The sequence below is a fragment of the Perca fluviatilis genome, chromosome 15 (genome assembly GCF_010015445.1).
Source record: "Perca fluviatilis chromosome 15, GENO_Pfluv_1.0, whole genome shotgun sequence".
Taxonomy (NCBI): Eukaryota; Metazoa; Chordata; class Actinopteri; order Perciformes; family Percidae; genus Perca; species Perca fluviatilis.
Window position 1 is genome coordinate 15,703,688 of NC_053126.1, and position 21,249 is coordinate 15,724,936.

The following is a 21,249-nucleotide window of genomic DNA, read 5'->3' on the forward strand; positions in this document are numbered from 1 at the left end:
GTTGAGAAATCATTGTTTCCACAGCCAACAGTCTTCTACGCTGTTTAACCTTTTGATTTGTATAAGCATCACATTGAACAATGCAGTGGATCACCAACCAACTTGTCCAGTCTTTTGCAAATACTGAAGCACATGCCACGTCCTTTCAGATCTCCTATTTAATTGATTTGTGCTAATTATTTGAAAGACATTATGTAATCCTTTTGAAGAGAGAAAATGTAATATCTTTGGTATTTATGTTCTGACAAGTGACTAAATCAGAGTTGGTGGGTGGAAGGCAAGGCCATTTGATCCACTTCAGACACTGAGGCCATCACAATGCTTTAAAAAAATGTTTTTCTCCCATACAACACTTCTTGTCAGTTGTCTTTAATTATCTTCTATCAGCAAAACACTATCAACTGCTCTGTGCTAATTTTGAGTTTTTCTCCTGTTTGCCTTCTATTTTCATCAAGTTTCCACACACTTCATTCAAACATAACACTTTTTACATCTGAGATGTTTTGCGTTCATATTTTCTAGTTGTATTTTCAAAAAAAGAAGCAAAAAAAAAAAGCAAAAACAGATCATTAATCCTTTCCTCATGACCTGGGTACAGTGATTGTGTAGTCTATTGTACCTTTTGGGAAACAATACTGTATATCCTTGCCTTTGACAGTCTTAACTATCTTACCCTCTGGAGAACTTGACAGATACCCTTAGAACACAATGAGTATGTTAAAAAATATACATAAAGTAATATTTTGCAAAATGTATCATTCCAATAAACTTTTACTTGTTAAGACTACTATGTCTGGGTTATGTGTCAGCTCTCTTCATCATGCACAATGTCACACTGAATTAGGCTATCACATTTAAAAAAAAAACATTTACATGCAAATCTCTAGGAAGGTATTCACAGCTTCATCCTGCTCGTGGCTGGATCAGAGGAGCATACTTGTTGGTAGGTGAGGGGACAAATTCTGTATAACGGTCCTGTCAGTTATTGTGAATGTTTTAAGAGGCTGGCAGGTGTGATTGAATAATGCAGTGTTGTGTTCATCCTGTCACAGTAACGGGATCAGTTACCTGCCAGCTTTCAGCAACCCTCTCTAAATGTATTCCCACCCTCAGTGCACTCTGTTGTAGTATTATCTATTGCATCAGTTATATGTGAAGGGCCCAGAGAGCCTTCCAACTGATTGGAAAGCAATTAAGATGCCGCAAATGACCTCATAATTTGCCAATTCGTCAAAGAATGGAAAGTTATGAAAGTAATTGATATTTGGACAATAATGACACATTTAATGGGCTACAAATGAGTAAGTCAATCCATAATAAATGTAATGAAATGTAGATCTACATAATTAAAATACAATTAGGACAAATACTTTAAAAAAAAAAGTTGTTTTTACCCTACACAAATTACAGGTATGTTTACAAACACAATTGAAAGGTGCAGATTTATAATTTTGTGAATTTCTTATCCAATCATTATTGATATTTGTTCATTTAACATGTACAATAGGCAGTCAACTGTCCCAGAGTTAGATAGATTGCTGAATTCAGTAATTTAAGTAGATACCTACAGTATTTACAAATATTAAGGTAATAAAACCATTAACAGCATCATGTTCATACAGAATAGCTGTAGTAATAGTGTCCATGTAGCCTGGGAGACAGACTGTTCCAATGTAGGGTTTTGGATTACCTTTTAACTATGGGGAAGGGGTGATTGTGTTTTCAATTACAATTTAGAAAAAGTTTAAATCAATCACTTTTTATTGGATTCAATAAAGCAGTATTTTGCATACTGATTTGTTAACGTGTTGGATTTTATTATCACATCTTTTTTTTGTCTACTTAATTCTGCCATAGTTTGATCTCAAAATAGGGCAAAACATGAAACCCCAAAACTTCCTAGCTACGCCTCTGGTGTTTTCAATTGATCTTGTGAAGTTAAGTGAAACATGGACCACATGTAGCTTCAGTTACTACATCAGAGGCTGCATCACACTTGACAACTCTTGAAATAAATGGCCACCGTTTGCATCCATTATGGCGCACATGGGCCCGAGTGCGTGCGCTCGTCCCTGTCCAGGTCTGCAAATTCCACCTTAAAACTCCTCTCGAGTGAAACTTTTCGCTGCAACTCCGTCGGTCCACCTTAAGCGCACACGCAAACGCAGGAGGCGTACAGTGAGGTTTCCGCTTCTCAGTTGGGCTCGGACCGCGGCTCGCGAAAAACACCGTGTGTAACGTACAAGGTTGACGCACTAAGGTAGAAAAAAAGGCAAGAAAAAAAAGCGAATCAACCGAGCAAAAAAGATGTCCGAATCTAAGTACCGCGAGTGGATCCTGGACACTATCGACTCGCTCCGGTCGCGAAAAGCCCGGCCGGACTTGGAGAGAATTTGCCGAATGGTCCGGAGACGACACGGGTCCGAGCCCGACCGAACCTGCGCAGAACTGGAGAAACTGATTCAAGAACAAACCGTGCTGAAAGTTAACTACAAGGGCTCTATTTCATACCGAAACGCCGCCAAGGTTCAGCGGAGAAGCAGAAAAAAAGACGATGTAACGTTAACGACGGCTGCGAGAAGGAGCGCGGTGGAAGAAGCTAGTCATTCTGACTTGAGCAACGGGGACAGCGCTTTCGGTCCTGTTGACCAGGACGAGGAGGATTTGGAGGTATGTTGAGGTTAATGCGAGGAGGCATGTTTAACGAGCTCCCATCTCATTGTCGTATCACATCTTACCCAATTAACAGGTGGAGGTAAAAGCTAGGCACGGATAATGTGTGGTTTGCAAAAAAAACACGTATTTGTTGTCTCTACACGGGGAGTGGTGAGGGGAGTGATTTGCAAGTGCACCCAACACTGCCGCAGACGGGGAGCGGCAGTTGGACCTCACTCGAGCGCTGCCGAGGTGGAGACGAAAAAAAAAAAAAAATCAGAAGGTGCGTGTAGCTAGTGAGACTGTGAGAGTGTGGCATATTTTACACAACGCCGGTTGAAAAGCACTTTTAACGGGTTATTCAAACGCACAAATGGAAGACATGAAAAGTTGCACCGTCCTGCCCGTCCTCAACAACCCGAGCCACCATTATCGGCAGCAGAAAGCGCTTTTCGAGCCCCAAACTCAGCGTTGAGCGAAGGGGAGGAGGACTCTGCCAAGCTAGCAAGAGATAAGCAGACGTTTCCCGGAACTTGAACAAATGCCCTTTCACAATAATAGCAACAAATTACTCGCTTGCTAGTTAGGGTTTTATTTTGAAAGCACGGGCTGGAAATATATGTTTTCATTCTCTTTGGCTTGTATGTGGGAGTGGGTGAAGGAAAAAAAGTCTCAAACACCGCGGATGTAGGAGCCTGATGGGGGACGTGACACATTGTTGGGTTGTTGACGAGGACAGCCATCCCAGGCAAAACACCAAATATCACCAGAGCCCAGTCCTGATACGTATTATGTCTGCCCATGACGACGTCACCCCTTTCGTCTGGACTTTAAGATATGCCCATCATCACTATGTGTTGTCCCGTAAAACAGCTACCAAATCCATTACTATCGGTGCCAAAATACTCAAAATAGGGTTATATTCAGTTAGTTTATGCAAACTGCGTCTGTTTTTCGAGTGATGAACGATTGTCGACGCAGTGCATAAAGTCGAACCCCTAGATCCATTGTCGGACACGCAGCCAATCCCAGTCACGTCTGTGTTGGCTGTTGATATGGCCTTTCACGTCCCGTACAGCAGTGGCATCACTTCTCCGTGTCTGGCAACTATTTGTTGAGAGTATTTTAAGATGAGACACATCACTGCAGAGTAATGAAATATGAAGGAGCCGGTATGTGAGACCTGAACTAACGTGAACCGGCTGCAAACTGTTCCTCCGGCGCTAGCTGGCGCGGATGCCCTATCCGATTTGGGTTAAGCTGAGATCAAATTTACTCTGTTCTCTGAAAGACGTGTGTGTTGCTACAAAAACGAATACGTGTTGTTACTTTGAACAGGCTGCGTCGCAGGGCTGTTATCCAGGTTTCGCTTGAATACGCGGGTCAGATGAACACAGTAGACCGTGTCCGACAGCGGACTCATTTGCGTTACTCTTTTTTTTTTCTTTCGGTACTGTAAATCTTGACCCGCGGTGCAAAGTCAAAGTAGACTGGTAAACGAGGCGACTGATGCTCGCTGTGATCGAAGTGCTGCGTTGATCTGCCCGTCGAGTTAAAGCTCGTTTTTTATTTTATTTTAATCTCTGGTCTGCTTTGCCGTGGCTCGGCCCCGGGAAGCGCTCCGTAATGATCACAGACACAATGGCGAGGTCTTTGCCGCGGCTCCCAACTCCATGCGCACTTTGGGGGAAATTTGAGGAAAGCCTGAAACGCCTCCCATCGGCCCTTCTGTACTCCCGTGTGTTAGTGTTATCAATCAAGAAGGCCTCTAAAGATCGGGACGCACCGAGCACATCGGCTGTTTCACGTGAGCCGAGATGAAAATCGTGCTGGATTGATCCTCGCGGGCATGGTGTTTTTGTGACCGTGCCTCGGCGAAAGTTATGTGAAATGCAGCGCGATGGGTGAATGCCATACAAGCGGCTCTTTTTTCAGGAGCGGGGCGGGCTTTTTTAGTGCGCTCTTGTGCTCGACTACTGGGTCTTGGACACGCAGTCGCACAAAAGGTAATTTTTTACTCAGGGCGCCGTCGACAAAAGAAAAAAAAAAAAAAAAAACAGCGAAAGGAATGAGTGCGTTATGTTAAAACTAATTACAAGTATGCAATCACATAAGATTACATTCAAGTATTTAATTGCGTGGAAACACGTTTGTGGTTGAAGGGCTTACTGTCTGCGGAGTGAACACTGCGGAAAGGGACGAAAGCATTCATAGGCAATAATTTACCACCACAGCGGTCACATTGCGACATCTGTATGAGCGTGTTTTCATGTGACACGCTCAGCCTACATAACAACAATCCCTTGTAGCATTGCAGGCTTACCAGCTTTTTAAGTTGTTGTTAAATAATTAACTTAATTGTTGATAGTGGCTTTTCTTCTACTGAGTTAAATGTTTCTAATCCCCTCAGTCTGATTGTCCCCATTTGTTCAATTCTGCACCCACCCTAGATTGTATAAATATTATATAATGCAGTGGGATCACAGTTATAAAATACAATGACATGGAAATTATATGTTGCACCTATGCTTCTGTTTTGTAGGCTGACACATCTCTGGCAATGGACACAGACAGTAATGCAGATGAGGAGGGGGCTGATGAGAGCCGGGATGGGCAGGACAGATCCTCTCCTGGCCACACATATAAAGATGCCGCTGTGCACTGTGCCTCTGTGCGAGCCGCCTCTGCCCCCTGCTCCCCCTCTGGCACTCGCCCTGGCCCCGGCCCTGCCTCCGGTCTGGACTGTGCCTCTTTCCAGAAGGCTGGTGAGAGGCCCAGCTCCTTGCCCCCTTCCAGCCCCAGGGCCCTCACACACAATGACTGGGCCTATCATTCTACTGTCTGCCCAGCAGAGCGCCAGCACCCAGGAATGCAAAGAGACAAAGGTATTCACACTGCTCGACACAGTTTAATATGCACACCCGACATTATGGCGCACTCAAATATTGTTTCATGTGCAAGATTTATGCTTAGTTATGCATTGGACATTAAATAGGTATGGGAGCTGGATGGGTGACATGGTTGTTGACAGTATCAATGCCTCAGTTAATGTAAGCTAGATTGCAGGAGAAAATAATACATTTTCATGGCTTAGCAATGTCTTCCTGCATTAAGAATTGCAGTCATCCATCAGCTTGTTTGTACCAGTTATTCAGGTTTAATGAAGAGAAATTTTGAGCTGCGTTAGTTTTTGATTAGCACTGGAATTTGCCAAGAATAAAGTCAGGCGGGATTGTATGGATTATATCAGCATGTAATGTAAATGGTTCACTCTCTGTTAGCAGCAGCAGCAGCCATGAAGCCAGCAATCCACTCTGCAACTACCAGCCCCTGCGCTTTAAAGAACAACATGAAGAAGGAAGATGAAGGCAAGGCGGTGGATAGTGGCCTTTCGTCTGACCAGTTAGTACCGGACTATGCAGCAGGGCTGGTAATTGTAACCCTTTTGTGACAAAGAACAACACCTGAAGGTCTCCTGCTTCTTTGATCTCTCTGTTTCACACCTGACATTTTCATGTTTAATTTCTATTGTTTGGCCAACAGGATGAGACCAGGAATGTATCTGATGGAAGACCACAGGCACTTTCTTTGCCATCTGACAACTGTGAGTAACATAGTGTCACATTTGTATGTTTTTGTAGCGGCTGTGTAATCTGCATCTGTTTTGCAGAAAACAAATTGATCACTCGTCCACTCTCTCATTTTGGGAAATGGTTTCTAACAAAACACACCTGTTAAAGGAATTAGGTAATGACATCTTACAGTATTTTTCTGGCTGTTTGGCCATTTGACCTTTTTAAAGATAATTTGTTTGGGCTTTCTGCCTTTATTTGATAGGACAGCTAGGTGAGAAAGGGGAGAGAGAGGGGAAGACATGCAGGAAATCGTCACAGGTCACATTGACCTTTTTGACTAGTGCTTGCCTTAAGGCTTGCTCAAGATTTTTTGAATGCTTCACAAACTTGTCCCGCTACCTTCCAATCCAGGTGGTGCTCACTTTGACTGTTAAAGGTTTTTGCTCAGAACCTGCTGCCCTTCTGCAATTCTGCACTATTAACAACTTGGCTTGTCGAGGTGGAAATCTGTTAACAGTTCTGATATTGATGCATGATAATTTTCAGTCAAGAAAAATCACCACATGACTATGTAAAAAGCATACAGCGGCAGAAGATTTCTAAAAGCTGTCTAAATATGGCTTTAAAGGGGTTATAGAATGATTATATAGGGTATTTTACACTATTCCTTAAGGTCTCCTAATGGGGTATGTAACATTGGTTGGGCTGAAAATTGCCCGAATGCTATTTTATTATGCCCTTAAAGTGATGGTTAGGAGTAATTCACCCTAGGGTCCTTTGCACCATGACCTCGAGCCAAACACCCCCCAGAAGCTTTTTTCACCTGGGTCTAACATTGAAGTAGATTGGAAAGTTTAGTGTACACCAGAAGTTTATGTAAATAACACTTGCCTGCTGGCTTCTGCTCTCTGCTGTTGTTGTTGCTGCTGTAAGACGAGTGCTTAGGGCCGTCTACAAACAACACCGAAAAGAGATGCAACAAAAATATTTATTAATTAAATTTTTTTTTTTAAGTAAGTGCTGTAGTATAACTAGCAGGAGACAAGTAATAATTGAGGTAAGTTTGGAGACATTACCTTATTTAATCATTGAATTAATAAATATTTTTGTTGTAACTCTTTTCGGTGTAGTAATTTGTAGACGGCCCTAAGCACTCGTCTAACTGCAGGTAGCAGCAGCAGCAACAGAGAGCTGAAGAGAGCAGGCAAGTGTTCATAAACTTCTGGTGTACTTACAAACTTTCCAATCCATCGTTTTATGAGAGCATAACCTATTTGTACTACTTGTAGACGTTTGGTATCATTTCGGGCATTATTAGTGGGGTAACTTACAAGATACAAACGTGGGTCCATTAGCCCCTGCGCTAAGCTATTCAGCTGATAACGCTACTCTAACTAACTCTCCCAATGTTAGACCCAGGTGAAAAAAGCTTCTGGGAGGGTGTTTGGCTCGAGGTCATGGTGCAAAGGACCCTAGGGTGAATTACTCCGAACCATCACTTTAACTACCCTGTGAATATGGCTCTATTTGGAACAAGAGCTTTGCTTCCAAATATGGTATGCTCATGAATATTTAGAATGGGCTGCGCGCTGATTTGAGCGAACTACATAGAAACACATGGGAGACTCGACAGCAGGTCTCATATTTCAGACACTGCAAAGTTATACATTGTTTGTCGGGCTATTTCGTTATTAAATTCACGTTTGAGACTTTTTTAAGCGAGAAATCAACTATATAATGCTCAAATATGGGCTGTTTTACGAAAATTGATGGTTAATTGCAGATTTGGTAAGACTGTGTGTCGGTGTTCAGCGTCCGGTGCTGCCTGTGTTTCTGCCTCGCGGCCGGTGCTGCCTGTGTTGCTGCCTCGCCGCCCGGCCTGCCTTCCTTCACAGACCCCGGCCTGCTGTGAGATAGAGAGAGCTCCGTCACGGCTGGAAGCCCACAGCACTCCATACCCGCGCAAAGTCACCGTTTTTTTGGGCTAATGGACTACCGAACGCCGCTGCCCTGACAGAGCTCCAGGGCCTGCAACTCCCCTCTTACTGCTAGCTAAATTGCCCATGTGTGAGAGTGAGAGCGCGGTCAGCGAGCTTGTTACACCAGCAATCTCTTACCACAGTTCCAGTTACTCTTGGCTGGCTGCCGGCATAACTAGAGTAGCTATATTTACAGTTTGAATTTCGTCACGCCACTTATACAACATCTACCTAAATGTCTTATAAAGCTAACAACGGTGTCCGAATTTCAAGTTAATGAATATTTGTGAAGATTAGGGGTTTCGTTAGCTGCGACTGTCCCTTCAATCCTAGCTATGTGTAGCTACAAATCATGTATAGTTAGCTTCATTTTCGGCGTAATTCGAGTATATTTACAGTTTGAATTTTGTCACCCCACTTTTACAACATCTACCTAAACGTCTTATAAAGCTAACAACGGTGTCCGATTTCAAGTTAATGAATATTTGTGAAGATTAGGGGTTTCGTTTGCTGTGACTCTCCCTTCAATCCTAGCTATGTGCTAGCTACAAATCATGGATAGTTAGCTTCATTTTCAGCTTAATTCAAGTATATTTACAGTTTGAATTTTGTCACGCCACTTTTACAACATCTACCTAAACGTCTTAGAAAGCTAACAACGGTGTCCGATATCAAGTTAATGAATATTTGTGAAGATTAGAGATTTCGTTAGCTGCGACTGTCCCTTCAATCCTAGCTATGTGTAGCTACAAATCACGAATAGTTAGCTTCATTTCAAGTTAATAATTATTTACAGTTTGAATTTCGTCACGCCACTTATACAACATCTACCTAAACGTCTTAGAAAGCTAACAACGGTGTCCGATATCAAGTTAATGAATATTTGTGAAGATTAGAGATTTCGTTAGCTGCGACTGTCCCTTCAATCCTAGCTATGTGTAGCTACAAATCACGAATAGTTAGCTTCATTTCAAGTTAATGAATTTTTGTGAATTTCAGAGGAATTCTAAGAGGAGGCTAGCTAGCTCTCATTGATAGAGCTCCATCCAGCTGCAGGCTCTATCAATGAGACTCGCGGACAAGCGTTTATTTCCCCAATCGTTTGTTTAAATAACTCTATTTAGCAGGAAGAGAGGAGTTGCAGGCCCTGGAGCTCTGTCAGAGCAGCGGCGTTTGGTAGTCCATTAGCCCAAAAAACGGTGACTTTGCGCGGGTATGGAGTGCTGTGGGCTGCCAGCCGTAATGGAGCTAAATCAAGCTCACAGCAGGCCGGGGTCTGTGAAGGAAAGCAGGCCAGGCGGCGAGGCAGCAACCCAGGCAGCACCGGCCGCTGAACTCTGACACACAGTCGGACAAAATTTGCAATTGGCCATCCATTTTCGTAAAACGGCCCATATTTGAGCTTTACGTAGTTGATTTCTAGCATAAAAAGGTTTCAGAAGTGAATTTTGTAATGGAATAGCAGAGATCTGCGTGACCTAGATTCAGAAGACTAGGTCTCAGGTCAGTTGTGTAGCCTATGTAAATGTTGGGGCGTGACCGTTCTCTTAATACACCCATGGGCTGACAAAAGTACCGGTCTTGGAAGGTTGAGGTCAACTTCCAGCTTTGTTGAGATTCGCCCGTTTTCAGCGGCAGTTTCAAAATATGAGATTTTCATAGCAACAGGGTTTCAATGGGATTTTGAGCTTCTATGTATGTCTTATTTACCCACCGAACTGTCGTTATTCAACTATGACAGGGTAAAATCGGTTTTGCATTCTATCACCCCTTTAAATAGCTGTTTGGTAGATAACGTGTGCTTACAGATGGCTCTTAATAATTCAGAATAGATTCATATTTTATGGTATATATGTGTTCGTCAATAAGCAAGGAAACATGCAAAATATTTTCGTATGGAAAAGATACTAGGGCAAAGTTCCCATCCGCCACCTCAGAAACACACTGTTTGATTCCCGGTAGAGGCTCCTTCATCTTGCTTGTGTATACCAACAAGTACAATTTGTCGTGTTTGCAGTGGTATGCCCAGAGTTTGTTATTTTTTGAATATCTGAATTGGGACTTTCTGGCTTTGAATGCAAGAGAAGTGGTTATATATTTTCCCTCCTTAGACATTAACTAACATGGCATAACAGAAATAAACACTAAAATGTTTTTTTTACCACTGCATAAGTACCAAACCACAGTATACAGTACTTGGATATGATTTGGCTAGAAGGAGAAGTACTCACCTAAAAATGAGGGCATCGTCCCTGTCATGCATCACATGCATGAAGACAGTCCTGCCAGCATCTTGTGACAGTGGGCTGGTACTGTATAGTAACAGTGCTTTATTAACACTTTTTCATTGTACACACACCATACTGAACAGTGCACAAACTCTAATGGAAACACTGTGCCGTGACAGTAGAGGCTTCAGTGTTGCATACTAGTACCATGGAAAAAGTATCACTTCCTTTTCATCAAAACTCTGCTGCTGTTGGGTCAACAGTTCACACCACTGAAAAATTTAAACCTACAATTTTCAAACAAAGACAAATTATCATTTTTAACTACATGTTATTGAATTTTATTTTACACATTGTTTGCAGAATTGAAAAAAGGTTAGAACTATGGTTATTATATGAACCCTTCTCTTTGCTCCCACAGTGAATCATATGAATTGAGCTCCGCTTTTATTGGCCATTTCCCATGGCTGTGCATTGCATATTGCACGTCGACATAGCAAGAAATAAGAGGCCTGATGGCTTTTGATGTAAAATTAACATGCACAGATTATTTTGACTCAAAGAAGATGTTATTAATGTTGGTTGGCAAATCAACTCTGCATTGTGTTGTAGTGATCATTAAAGAAACATGCAGTCAAGGCTTCTCCCAGAGCATGTCATGATATCCATTACATCTGCGTTTTATTGTGGTAATATTTTGGAATAATACTGCTTTCATTTTGTTCACAGGTACATTAAAGAACAAGATAGATATACCCTCCATCACAGCAGCCGAAGACAGTCTTCTGAATGGTGGTAAAGGGGATGAAGTGTGAGTATCCTGTTAGTAAGCAAGTCATTGCATTCTCCACAAGAAATGCATTTTAGCATCTCCTCTCTTTCTAAAATAGTTTTATACACTTTACTTTGTCAGCTATTGTTTTGAATAACTAATCTACATACGTATGTCTGTGGCACAAACTCATGTGACAGAAGTTCGGCTTAAGGCTTGAAAAAACAACAACAACAAAGTGAGACATTACCTGCTGAAGAAAGGTGACTGGTTATGTCTCTCCCTCCAGCTTTGTGAAGAAGGAGATGATGAGCCAGAACTTAATGCAGTGGACTGTGGCAGATGTGGCCAGTTACTTCTCAGCTGCGGGCTTTCCAGATCAGGCTGTGGCGTTTCGAACACAGGTCAGTACACCACCGCAAAACTGCCACAGAGGGCACTATATGTACACTGAAAACCACACATAGTCCATCACCCAGTGTACTTTTAGAGGCAGTTAATATTAAAGGGTAACTACCGTTTCTTTTTTTTTTAAACCTGGACCCTATTTTCCTATGTTTTTGTGTCTAAGTGACTGATGGGAACAACAATCTTTGAAATTGGTCCAGTATTAAGCAAGAACGCTGCAGTCGGCGGCGAAACAAGGTACAATGTAATGTGATTGTTAATAGGTCAATTGTCCAGCTTGTATTTACCTTCACAAAAGTGCTCGTTTTCCCACTGACCGGCTCAGATTAATATTCTAAGTGTCTGGCAACATTATGGAAAGGATTTCTAAGGAGGTCCACCTTTCTGTTAGAGAGTAAGATCCTTTTTTTAAACATGAAAATATCCGCAAAATCGCGTTCGCTAAACCCACCAGACTCCATGTAAATCAACAGTCATTTTAGCATCATTAAATACACTTCATTCAAAGTCGACAGAAACAAAATAAAACTATGAAAAGCCGTTTTGGGTCGTTTTTCCACTTTTCCAACCATCATAACTCTAGTTTTGGTTGAAATACACAAATTGTTTACCGATTTACATGTGAAAATATGTTGGCTCTATACACGCTAAAAGCATTGCTTTTTTAAATGGAGTCTGGTGGTTTTAACACTAGTGACTTCAGAGCTGTTTCTGGTTAAACAGAAAGGTCAGTGGCAAAAGGAGCACTTTTGTGAAGGTAAATACAAGCTGGACAATTGCCCTATAAATGACTGCAGCGATCTTGCTAAATACTGGACCAATGTCAAAGATTGTTGTTCCCATCAGTCACTTAGACACAAAAACATAGGAAAATAGGTTGAAAAAAAACAGTAGTTACCCTTTAAGTGTGTTGAGCAGTCCAAAAGTAGTTGATGCTGTGATGACCAGTATCACTTTATTTGTGTACACCAAGCTGTATTGTAAAGGCTTCTAGTAAAGACAACTGGCTGTCTTGAGGTGTCTAGGAAAAATCCCATAATTTTAGGTTTTTAATATCTAATTGAACTTAATACACCGTGCGTCCTGGTGGCCATTTAAAAATTACATTACATGAGTTACATTAAAAGATGTTAAGCATTCAGAAAATACCTTCAGAACCCTATGGGTGATGCTAACTGAGCTCTCCCCCACAGGAGATTGACGGGAAGTCTCTTCTCCTAATGCAGCGCAGTGACGTCTTGACTGGTTTGTCTATCAGACTCGGCCCTGCACTCAAAATCTATGAGCGCCATGTAAAGGTGCTGCAGAGGACCCACTTCTTGGAATATGAAGACCTCTGAACTGGTGCTTCACATGACAGACAGACAATTCTGCATTGACCCAAACGTGAATGCAGTGCCCTCTCCCATCTAGGTCCTGCCACCCACCTTCATATACACAATATGTAGAGGGTGAGTGGGGGGAAAGACTGCGGTGGAATTAACTTTCACTGTGAGAATGACCAGAAACTGAAAGACAGTCATCCTACCTCTCATTATGGTCTTTGGTTTTCAAATTGTTTTCGATTTACCCATGTGGCCGTTCGATTGCATTGTCAAGGGAATAGACTGGTACGTTCAGTATGTTTGAAAGTGGAGTTGCAATGACCTTTCTGCAAGAGTAAAAGATAGATAAGCAGCCATTGAAGGGGACTGAGCCTTGCACCAAGTGGACCACCCATGGGTTAATGTACCCACAGAGACATGTTGCACTGCATTGTGCTGCGAGCAAAGCGTTGTCACAGTTTTGGGTCCACAAGAGAATGTTGGTTTGGCAGTGGCTCTAAAATTTCAACCTGCATCCTCGCTCGATCTGTTATGGTACCTTTTGTTACTCCAGAAAGTCTTTGTAAGTCACACAGATAAACATAAAGCACATCTATTGGGAGTTTTCCTTTTGATTCCGTTAAATGAAATGTTATCAAAGTGCTGGGGAAGTCAGATGCCTGACCCATCATGCCACCAATAGCTGCTGATGTTGGATTATGTCTTCAGTGTCTCTGTAACACAGAGATATAACCAATATGATATACTACTACCTGCTGGTAAGGCAATATGTTGTGTGTATGTGTGTGTTTTTCTTTTCTTTTTCTATCTTATTTAGATCTGACTGTGGTCCAATTTAATACAGTTGCATTTTGGGGAACAATTGCAGATAGATGTAACCAGGAAATGTGCAAACCAATGGGATTTGTTTTCATACATAAGCAAAATAAAGTAATAAACTAGGAAATGTTATTGAAATACTGACTATTGTTTTAAATTTGGTCAGTGCCTGTTTACAGAGCAGATATTGTGATCAAATGCAATATTTTATGTTATCCATTTATAATTTGTCCAGTGTCTCTGTTTTAATGTAAGCCAGCCTTTTGAATTGTAACATTCCATATGATGTAGTCTACATCTCTAATGTATCTCCTCCCCTTTTTATCTGTAATATTTGACACTTCTTCCAGAGTCACAAATAAAGCTTGTGTCCATCTCTTCAGTTACTTATTTTCTGATTTTTTTTTTTACCCATTACCCTATTACACTCGTTGTATTTATAGTTTGCCTAAAAACAATTGATTCAGTGGGTCAGCGTTGCCTTAAGAGGGTGTGAAGGCCCCTCTACAGTGTCAATCAAATATTGCAAACAAACTTTCCACTTTAGATAGAAGTCCTGCTCGACACTGAATGGTCTCTTCACGCAGAAGTTCCTCATTTCATTTAAAAGGTTCAGTCGATGCAGCATTCTGTGAAATGCACATTCAGTGAAAATGGAATAGCAAAGAATAAACAATTTTGCAAGTTTTTCCCACATCCTTATCCAATCCTGGAAAGCACCACCAGATAAAGTCTCAGTATGTGTTTGTAGCTGCACAACTCTTCAGAATAGTATAAAAATAAAACATCGCCACAGCGCCAACAATGCAGAGAAACATAATAATAAATATGTGTTATAAATATGTGCATATAATACTATGACAATGGTTTGATGACTAAAACCTTTTTTTTTTTTACTTCAATTGAACACTCTGCACTATAATCATGTGTAAGTAAGGTATATTTTAAAGGATGTGCGTGTTAATGCTATCAGCAGTGTTTTTCTCTCCATTATTTTAGATATACAAGAAAAACACTTTCCCACCCATTCTATTTCTAACCCAGATAGCACTAGTACTATCATGGTGTAAATGTCACTTGGATCAGTAGAACACTGCAGGAGGCCACAAAGTTCTCAGCTCCAGGCTGCACACTAATTGGACACTGCAGATTAGCCTCTTGGTGGGAAACGTCACTGATCAGGTTGCCAAAATCTATGAAAACAATGTGATTTTTTTTTTAAACTAAACAGCACTCTCACTCAAACATGTTACAGCAGCGTAGCAAAATATTTTTTTCATCCTCTTGCTCTTCAATAGCACATACAACTTTAAATTAAGACTTTGCGGCATTTACCTCTGATGGCTTCCTTTGCCTCTAACAGTCCTGCATTCACCGGTCCAACGCTCAGAGTAACCGTAACAGCTACTCCTTATGGAGTGACATGTAAGAAAATGTTACATGGAATCCATATGACCAAAATCCATCCATGCTGTTGACCTCAGCACACACTTTCTGACATCCAGTGGATGGAGAGGCCCTTAAAAAGAACCGGCTGTGTGTAGTGACCGTTGTTTTCTGTGCCCAGCTCTACAGGATGAAAGGGAGTATGGAGGAGCGCAGGGTCGGATAATCTCTGAACTCCTTTAAGTAGCCGCAGTGTTTGCCTTTGGCCCACACAGTCATCTGAATGAAGGCCACGAGAGTGAAGAAAGCCACAGGCACACACTGGGTCATCACTGTGAAGCCAATCCAGGTGCCCATCTGTGAGCAACACACACACACACACACACACACACACACACACACACACACACACACACACACACACACACACACACACACACACACACACATACACAGTGTATTGAGATTTATGATGCATGTGTAGGACATAACCAGTAGATGGCAGCAAGAGTGCATTTTATGTTGCAAGAATGAAATACAAGTACTGGATACTATTGCTACTGGGTTGCATAGACATGCATAGACATGCATACAACAGTTGCCTTCAGTATTTCCATGTTGAAATGTGGAACGTTACTTGCTGCAAAACACAACTAATACCCAAACTAAAATGAGACAAAAAATCATTTGAATGACATATTATTCTTGGTCATGAAGAAGTAGAAAAACAAAACCAAAAAACATGATTTAACATTAAAGGATAAGTTCCCAATTTGTCTAGTCTATCTTAAGACAATAGTTTATGGCCCAGGTTTAGCTTGCTTTAATCATTCCTCCTGTTTATACTGGTGTGTAAAATATCCTTTCCTAATGCGCTTCCAACACAAGAGATAGGGGGGCAAAATTCACAGGCCTCATTCTGTGCAAATATTTGTTTATCTAAAGCTACTGTGAGACTTCAGCAGTCTGAGCTTGTCAAATCAAGTGGATATCTACCAAAGTTATAGTCTTTTCAGTATACCGTTTCCTTTTTGTGTTTTCCAGACAGTATTTTCTTGTCCTGTTTCTGTTAAGAGTGGACTTAATTACCTCATATGTGTAGTTCGGACAAGAGACCAGCCAAAACATCCATGTGAAGGGATTTTTCGTTGGGTAAGGAATCTTCTTGATTTTTGAACCTGAGATGGGTAAAAACAAATAAAACATTGTATTGCCCCATACTGTTGGCTGCTTTAAAAACACTGTGTGCCTCGTTAGAGAATGCTCACCTGGTGGTTTGAGGTTACGAAGAGCGACATGGATGGAAAAATTCCCTACTTGACAGAACTGTGGGAATAAAGACATCCAAAGATGACAATCTACAAAATAGTTTTTTTTTTTCATTTAATGTCTGGGAGATTCCTTTACTGAGCTGTGAATATACAACTTAAAGAGATCTCAAACTTACCAAGAAAATATAAAGTCCTGTATTCACCTGCTGCTGCCCGTAATCTGTCGATGTGTCACAGAAAAATGGATTACGATGGAAGTCAACTTCGACTGATGAGTTAACGTGAGAAGAAAATTACAGTGGTCTGCACTTACAGGGTGTGGTGTAGAGAGGGTGGTTAATGTAGTACGCCATCCAAGCTGCAGTGCACCAGTAATAGCCACAGTTCTGGAATACAGGAAGAGACTATCATAAGTCATACTGTCAAGATAAGGCTCCACATACATTTTGGTTCAGATTTCTGAGAATCACACAGCACAACATAATAATATACTGTATATCACATTCAAAAGTCAAAATTATGCAGCTCACTTACCTTAAATATGTTTCTGAGAGGCATGGTCCCATGGGAGATACGGTGGACAAACAGTGTCTCCAGGATCCTCTTGATGTAGTGGAAGGAGTGACACATGCAGGCCAAGCTGCAACAGGACATACACACTTACATATTTAGCTGTGATTAATATGTGGCCTCACTGCAGTCCACCATTACACTTGGCCCTGACTCAGTGTCACCATATACTTCACTAGTGTTTGTCGTGTTAAGGTGGCATCTGTGCAAAGCCTGGGATTGTGTGATACACAGCAGCAACATTGCAACAGATCCCCGAAAACATGAGAAAGCTGACACTCACTGTACGACCCAGTGCTTGCTGCTGGTGAAGTCATATTTCGGAGAGTAGATGAAGGGAAGGTGGAAGTAGAACATTAAGTATATGACCAGTGGACCAACACACTCTGCTAGGAACACCTGAAGTGATCAAAGAAAAGACAGTTATGCTTTCATTTTGGTTTTTCTTTGTTTGCGACCAGATGAGAAGCAGTGCAGAAATATGCAAAAAGGCAGAACAGCACAAAACAAAGAAGCAATGAATGAATACATGAACGGCACTCCAAGTAACAGCTCTATTGATTAACTTCTCTAATACAATAGAGAATACACTAACCAGTGAAATTAAAATATTTTCTCCCTGTTAGATCAGCCCAGTCTAAACCATCTGCCAAAGCATGCAACTGACACCAGTATGGCTCTGGCTTCTCTAACAACCCACTTGTCTAATCCATTTTAAAACAAAAACCACCCATCTACTTCTATAACCATTCAGTGTAGCAATAATAGTATTCATTGTGCCCATGGAGCAAATAAGACACTAAGACAGCTTGTAATACCAGCTTTCAACAAATGATATGATCAAGCGGCACAGCAGCACAGCTGGCAGTGAATTCGACCCACTGAATCAGCACCTCGAGCAGAGCCCTGGCTAAGAGTGCCTGACCAATAGCTACTGGTGATCTCTGCTGGGGCAGGTCATTCTCCTTCCCCCGCCCACAGTGGCACCAGTCTGCAGCCTGGCAGGGTGCTGGGAGGTTATGTCAGGGTGGGTTAGAACAGGAAATGTAGAGACTGGGTGGGCAAGGGTGAGTCAAGAGGCACAGTGAAAGGCAAGTGAGAGGTCAGGGAGATAAACACCTTTGGAAAAAATGGTGCCGTGAGATTATATGTCCTAGGACAGAGAACAGGCGGTGCAGGAGGTGATAGAAAAATGAACCACAGCAAATCACCTCTATCTGTCACTGTGGGTTGATATTTATATTCAAGAGTTACTGAGTGGGTGAGAGAGTGTCTGTATATATTTAAAGTACAAGAATCCTAAAAGGCCATACCAGTGGTTTTGCATGTTTCAGCCTATTAAGTACAAATGGTGTATACTCTGCAGAGCCTCTTTCCCTGATAGCCAGCTGATGAAAAACGTTGCATTCATGCAGCCAAACACACAAACAATATCCAGAAGTGAAGCATGCAAGACCGTAAAAGGACCATGTGAATGTAATCATTTCTTGCATTTAAAAGGTTGCTGTTCAGAGGATCAGATCTTGAATGCTTGAGCATCCTTGAAATCAGCCACAGGCAGATTGTTTTCAAAACATACTCAAAACTGAACCCTCAAATCTTGGCAAGTTGAATTTCATCAAAGGAAGGTGGAAATCAATCTAAACACATGTTATAAAGTGTACTTTAGGAAATAGCTTACAGTAATGTAAAACATGCATAACATGCAGCACCTCTGTATGGTCCTACGTAGTGTGTGTCTGTGCACGTGTGGACTCACGGTTCCCCATGTGAGCTGAGGTCCTAGGTCACTGAAGTAAAAGCTGGCTGTGGTTCCCACAGGAAGTGTCTGCAGAATTTCCTCATCCCTGAGACATCTGGCCTCTGAAAAACATGACAGCCGAGATAAGACCAGACAGCATCCCATAACATTCAACTTCAACACCCATCCATCAACTGAATTGTATAAATGCAGATTTTTTTGTAAAAAACAAACAAAAACAAAAGCAGACGCACTTGGATCCAAACGAAGGGACTGTCTGGCTGGATACCACTTTGGATCTGTTGAAATGGAGAGGAACTTAACTTTTGGCATGCTCGAGAGATTAGGCCTATCTTTGTAAAAATGAAGATAGGAATAAATAGAAAATGTATTTTCTTAAACTTACATGATTTTTGAAACAAAGCTTTGATGTCGAAAACAGTGGCAGTTGGTTCCACCTGCAATCGAAATGTAAAAATGAACCATAAGATTATCAGCAACATTAGTGTGCAGACTGCCATGTTAACATTTACAAATCAATTTACAAGACATGGAGTACAGACAATATAAAAGTATCTGTATTACTGTCTTTACTGCAGAAGTTTTCCTTTCTCTTGGAATTTGTCACGCTTGCATTTTTTTTACATTTTCAATGCAATGTGATCCCTCACGTTTTCTGACAAGGCTCATTTATGCAAGCACATTTATACAAGCTGCTAATCATGTGTGCATGCCTGCCTGTTGGCCCAGTGCAGTACAGGCATGTGCTGTAGCTGCAACAGAAATTTCCTGTCAGATGAAGAGGGAATTCTCACCTCCTAACTGCAACCCTTGCTCAATTGAAACGTAACTGATAATGACTGCAACTTGACCGGGCCGCCTATGAAGTAGATGATTATCTGTAAAATTAGCCGTCTACTCACAATGCTGACCCTGCAGTTCTTGAGCTAAAACAAACATGTTTTCCTCGGACTTCCCTGCAAAGTGATCACAGTTTCTGCGTGTGCTACTTTTAGAACAGACATGTTTCATGTTTCAATCATGAAACTTTAAAAGGATTGCACTGGGAGGTGATAAACTGTAGTAATTGACCATACAATCTATGGCAATCTATGGCATATCTATAAGTTCTCAAGCACTCTTTGCGCCTTTTGTTTAGGATTTAAACATCTGTTATTAAGCACCAGTTAAAGCAAGTATAAGTAAATCATTATGCTCAATATAAAAGGTGAGTGTAATCAGAAACCTTGTCCAGCAGCAGCAGTTTCTCTTTAGTCTTGGAGTCCAAGATCTCCACCTCAAAGTAAACAATCCTTTTGGCCTTTTTAGGAGGTTTCGGTTTTGGCCTTGATGAAGACTTCTTTTCAGCATCTGCTCCATTTACACTCTTTGCCTCTAAAGCGAGTACATCCATGATACTGTTTAATCCCAAATCTCAGTAGCCTGTTGATGAAATAATCTGTGATACGTCCAATCACACTGGATGTCCTCTCCTGGTATGGGAAGCAACTCCCTGCTCACCCCTCAACGCAACTGTCAGTCCAACTCAAGCGTGTCTTCTTTGGTGCCTTTTGGACGCTCTGAATAGCCCCCCACGTCGAGAAGAAGTATGTGAGACCATAAACACTTTGATACGAGTGTATGGATGAGAGAGTGGAGGGAAAGTGAGCAGGGAAGAAAGGGAGAAGAAGTGGAAGAAGAGCTGGTCTAAGAATATGAAGTGAACCTGCTCCTCACCTGAATAACAGCCTCTTCATGATCCACAGCCCCCCTTCATGCTACAAAACGCACTGAAGACGAAACTGGAGAGCCCCAAGACATAATCCATAGCGCGCCATTTGCAAGGCTAAATATAAGTTGCCTGATTTGCTCTACACCAGCTTGGTAACCTTGGGCAGCCACATACAGCCCAACCCAGTGACACATGCCAATGTGCTCTCATTAGACCTATCTTATAGGCTATAAGACACATCTCCTGTCTGTTCTGCACCTCGCTTGTTACACAGTGACGAGCCCCATTAAAAGCCCGATCCATGGGATGTCAGACCTCCACATGCCTTCCCCTCCCCCTGACCACCTGTGTGGCTGGTATTCTTTTCACTCCATGGCAAAGACAGACAGGTTTATTTCAGGGCCTGTGTGGCGCAAGCTTTGTGTGTTGAATAAACAACATGGTTTCTAAAATAGGCTATACTTCAAGGAGGTTCGTGGTGGGAGGAAGGTGTAGAAAATGCTGATTGGGAGAAGATCAAAAGATGCTTTTCGTCGCACACGGTCAACTGATCGTCGCACATAGCTAACTGCATATCTATATTCTGTGGTCTATTTATAACCAGCAGGAGCAGTGCAAGCAAGAAGCGGTATCACTGTTTGCATTCCAAGATAATTTTTAAGTCTTGTATCAGAAAAATCTCTGTGCTAAACATAATCCTTTTTTACACTCATGATCAGAAAGACACCATTGTATGGAAAAACAATCATCTCAAATATGTGCTGAACTAGACCTACTTGTTTTTCAAA

At 41.7% G+C, this 21,249-nt stretch overlaps 2 protein-coding genes across 5 annotated transcripts; one reads left to right on the forward strand and one right to left on the reverse strand.

Annotated features, from left to right (window-relative positions):
* The first annotated feature begins 2,095 nt into the window (after positions 1-2,095).
* On the forward strand, positions 2,096-14,147 carry samd1a (sterile alpha motif domain containing 1a). 3 transcript variants are annotated; one of them, XM_039824894.1, is made up of 7 exons: positions 2,096-2,670; positions 5,198-5,540; positions 5,937-6,085; positions 6,199-6,259; positions 11,167-11,248; positions 11,499-11,613; positions 11,781-11,799. In XM_039824894.1, the coding sequence occupies exons 1-7, from the start codon at positions 2,308-2,310 to the stop codon at positions 11,781-11,783; spliced, it is 1,116 nt and encodes a 371-aa protein (XP_039680828.1). In that variant the 5' UTR covers positions 2,096-2,307; the 3' UTR covers positions 11,784-11,799. The 3 variants fall into 3 exon arrangements, with proteins under 3 accessions (XP_039680828.1, XP_039680827.1, XP_039680826.1); XM_039824893.1 differs by lacking the exon at positions 11,781-11,799 and adding an exon at positions 12,811-14,147 and having other exon boundaries at positions 2,100-2,670; positions 5,940-6,085; XM_039824892.1 differs by lacking the exon at positions 11,781-11,799 and adding an exon at positions 12,811-14,147 and having other exon boundaries at positions 2,101-2,670.
* Positions 14,148-14,159: 12 nt separating this feature from the next.
* Positions 14,160-20,735, reverse strand: tecra (trans-2,3-enoyl-CoA reductase a). 2 transcript variants are annotated; one of them, XR_005641871.1, is made up of 12 exons: positions 19,976-20,735; positions 19,136-19,187; positions 18,984-19,028; positions 18,748-18,851; positions 17,272-17,387; positions 16,953-17,058; positions 16,732-16,804; positions 16,595-16,638; positions 16,416-16,473; positions 16,237-16,325; positions 15,097-15,504; positions 14,160-14,954 (listed from the first exon to the last, which is right to left on the reverse strand). XR_005641871.1 is itself a non-coding variant. In XM_039824905.1 (11 exons), exons 1-11 carry the CDS (start codon positions 20,141-20,143, stop codon positions 15,331-15,333), a joined length of 1,029 nt encoding a protein of 342 aa, XP_039680839.1. In that variant the 5' UTR covers positions 20,144-20,735; the 3' UTR covers positions 14,160-15,330. The 2 variants fall into 2 exon arrangements, 1 of the variants encoding a protein (XP_039680839.1); XM_039824905.1 differs by having other exon boundaries at positions 14,160-15,504.
* Positions 20,736-21,249: the final 514 nt, after the last annotated feature.

Excerpts from the sequence above, each read along its gene's own strand:
- samd1a (XM_039824892.1), top strand. The coding sequence starts at position 2,308 with ATGTCCGAATCTAAGTACCGCGAGTGGATCCTGGACACTATCGACTCG. Across the intron at positions 2,671-5,197 it reads AGGACGAGGAGGATTTGGAG|GCTGACACATCTCTGGCAAT; the intron begins GTATGTTGAGGT and ends TCTGTTTTGTAG. Across the intron at positions 5,541-5,936 it reads AGGAATGCAAAGAGACAAAG|CAGCAGCAGCAGCCATGAAG; the intron begins GTATTCACACTG and ends ACTCTCTGTTAG.
- tecra (XM_039824905.1), bottom strand. The coding sequence starts at position 20,143 with ATGGATGTACTCGCTTTAGAGGCAAAGAGTGTAAATGGAGCAGATGCT. Across the intron at positions 19,188-19,975 it reads AACTGCTGCTGCTGGACAAG|GTGGAACCAACTGCCACTGT; the intron begins GTTTCTGATTAC and ends TTTCGATTGCAG. Across the intron at positions 16,474-16,594 it reads CAGGACTTTATATTTTCTTG|TTCTGTCAAGTAGGGAATTT; the intron begins GTAAGTTTGAGA and ends TTATTCCCACAG.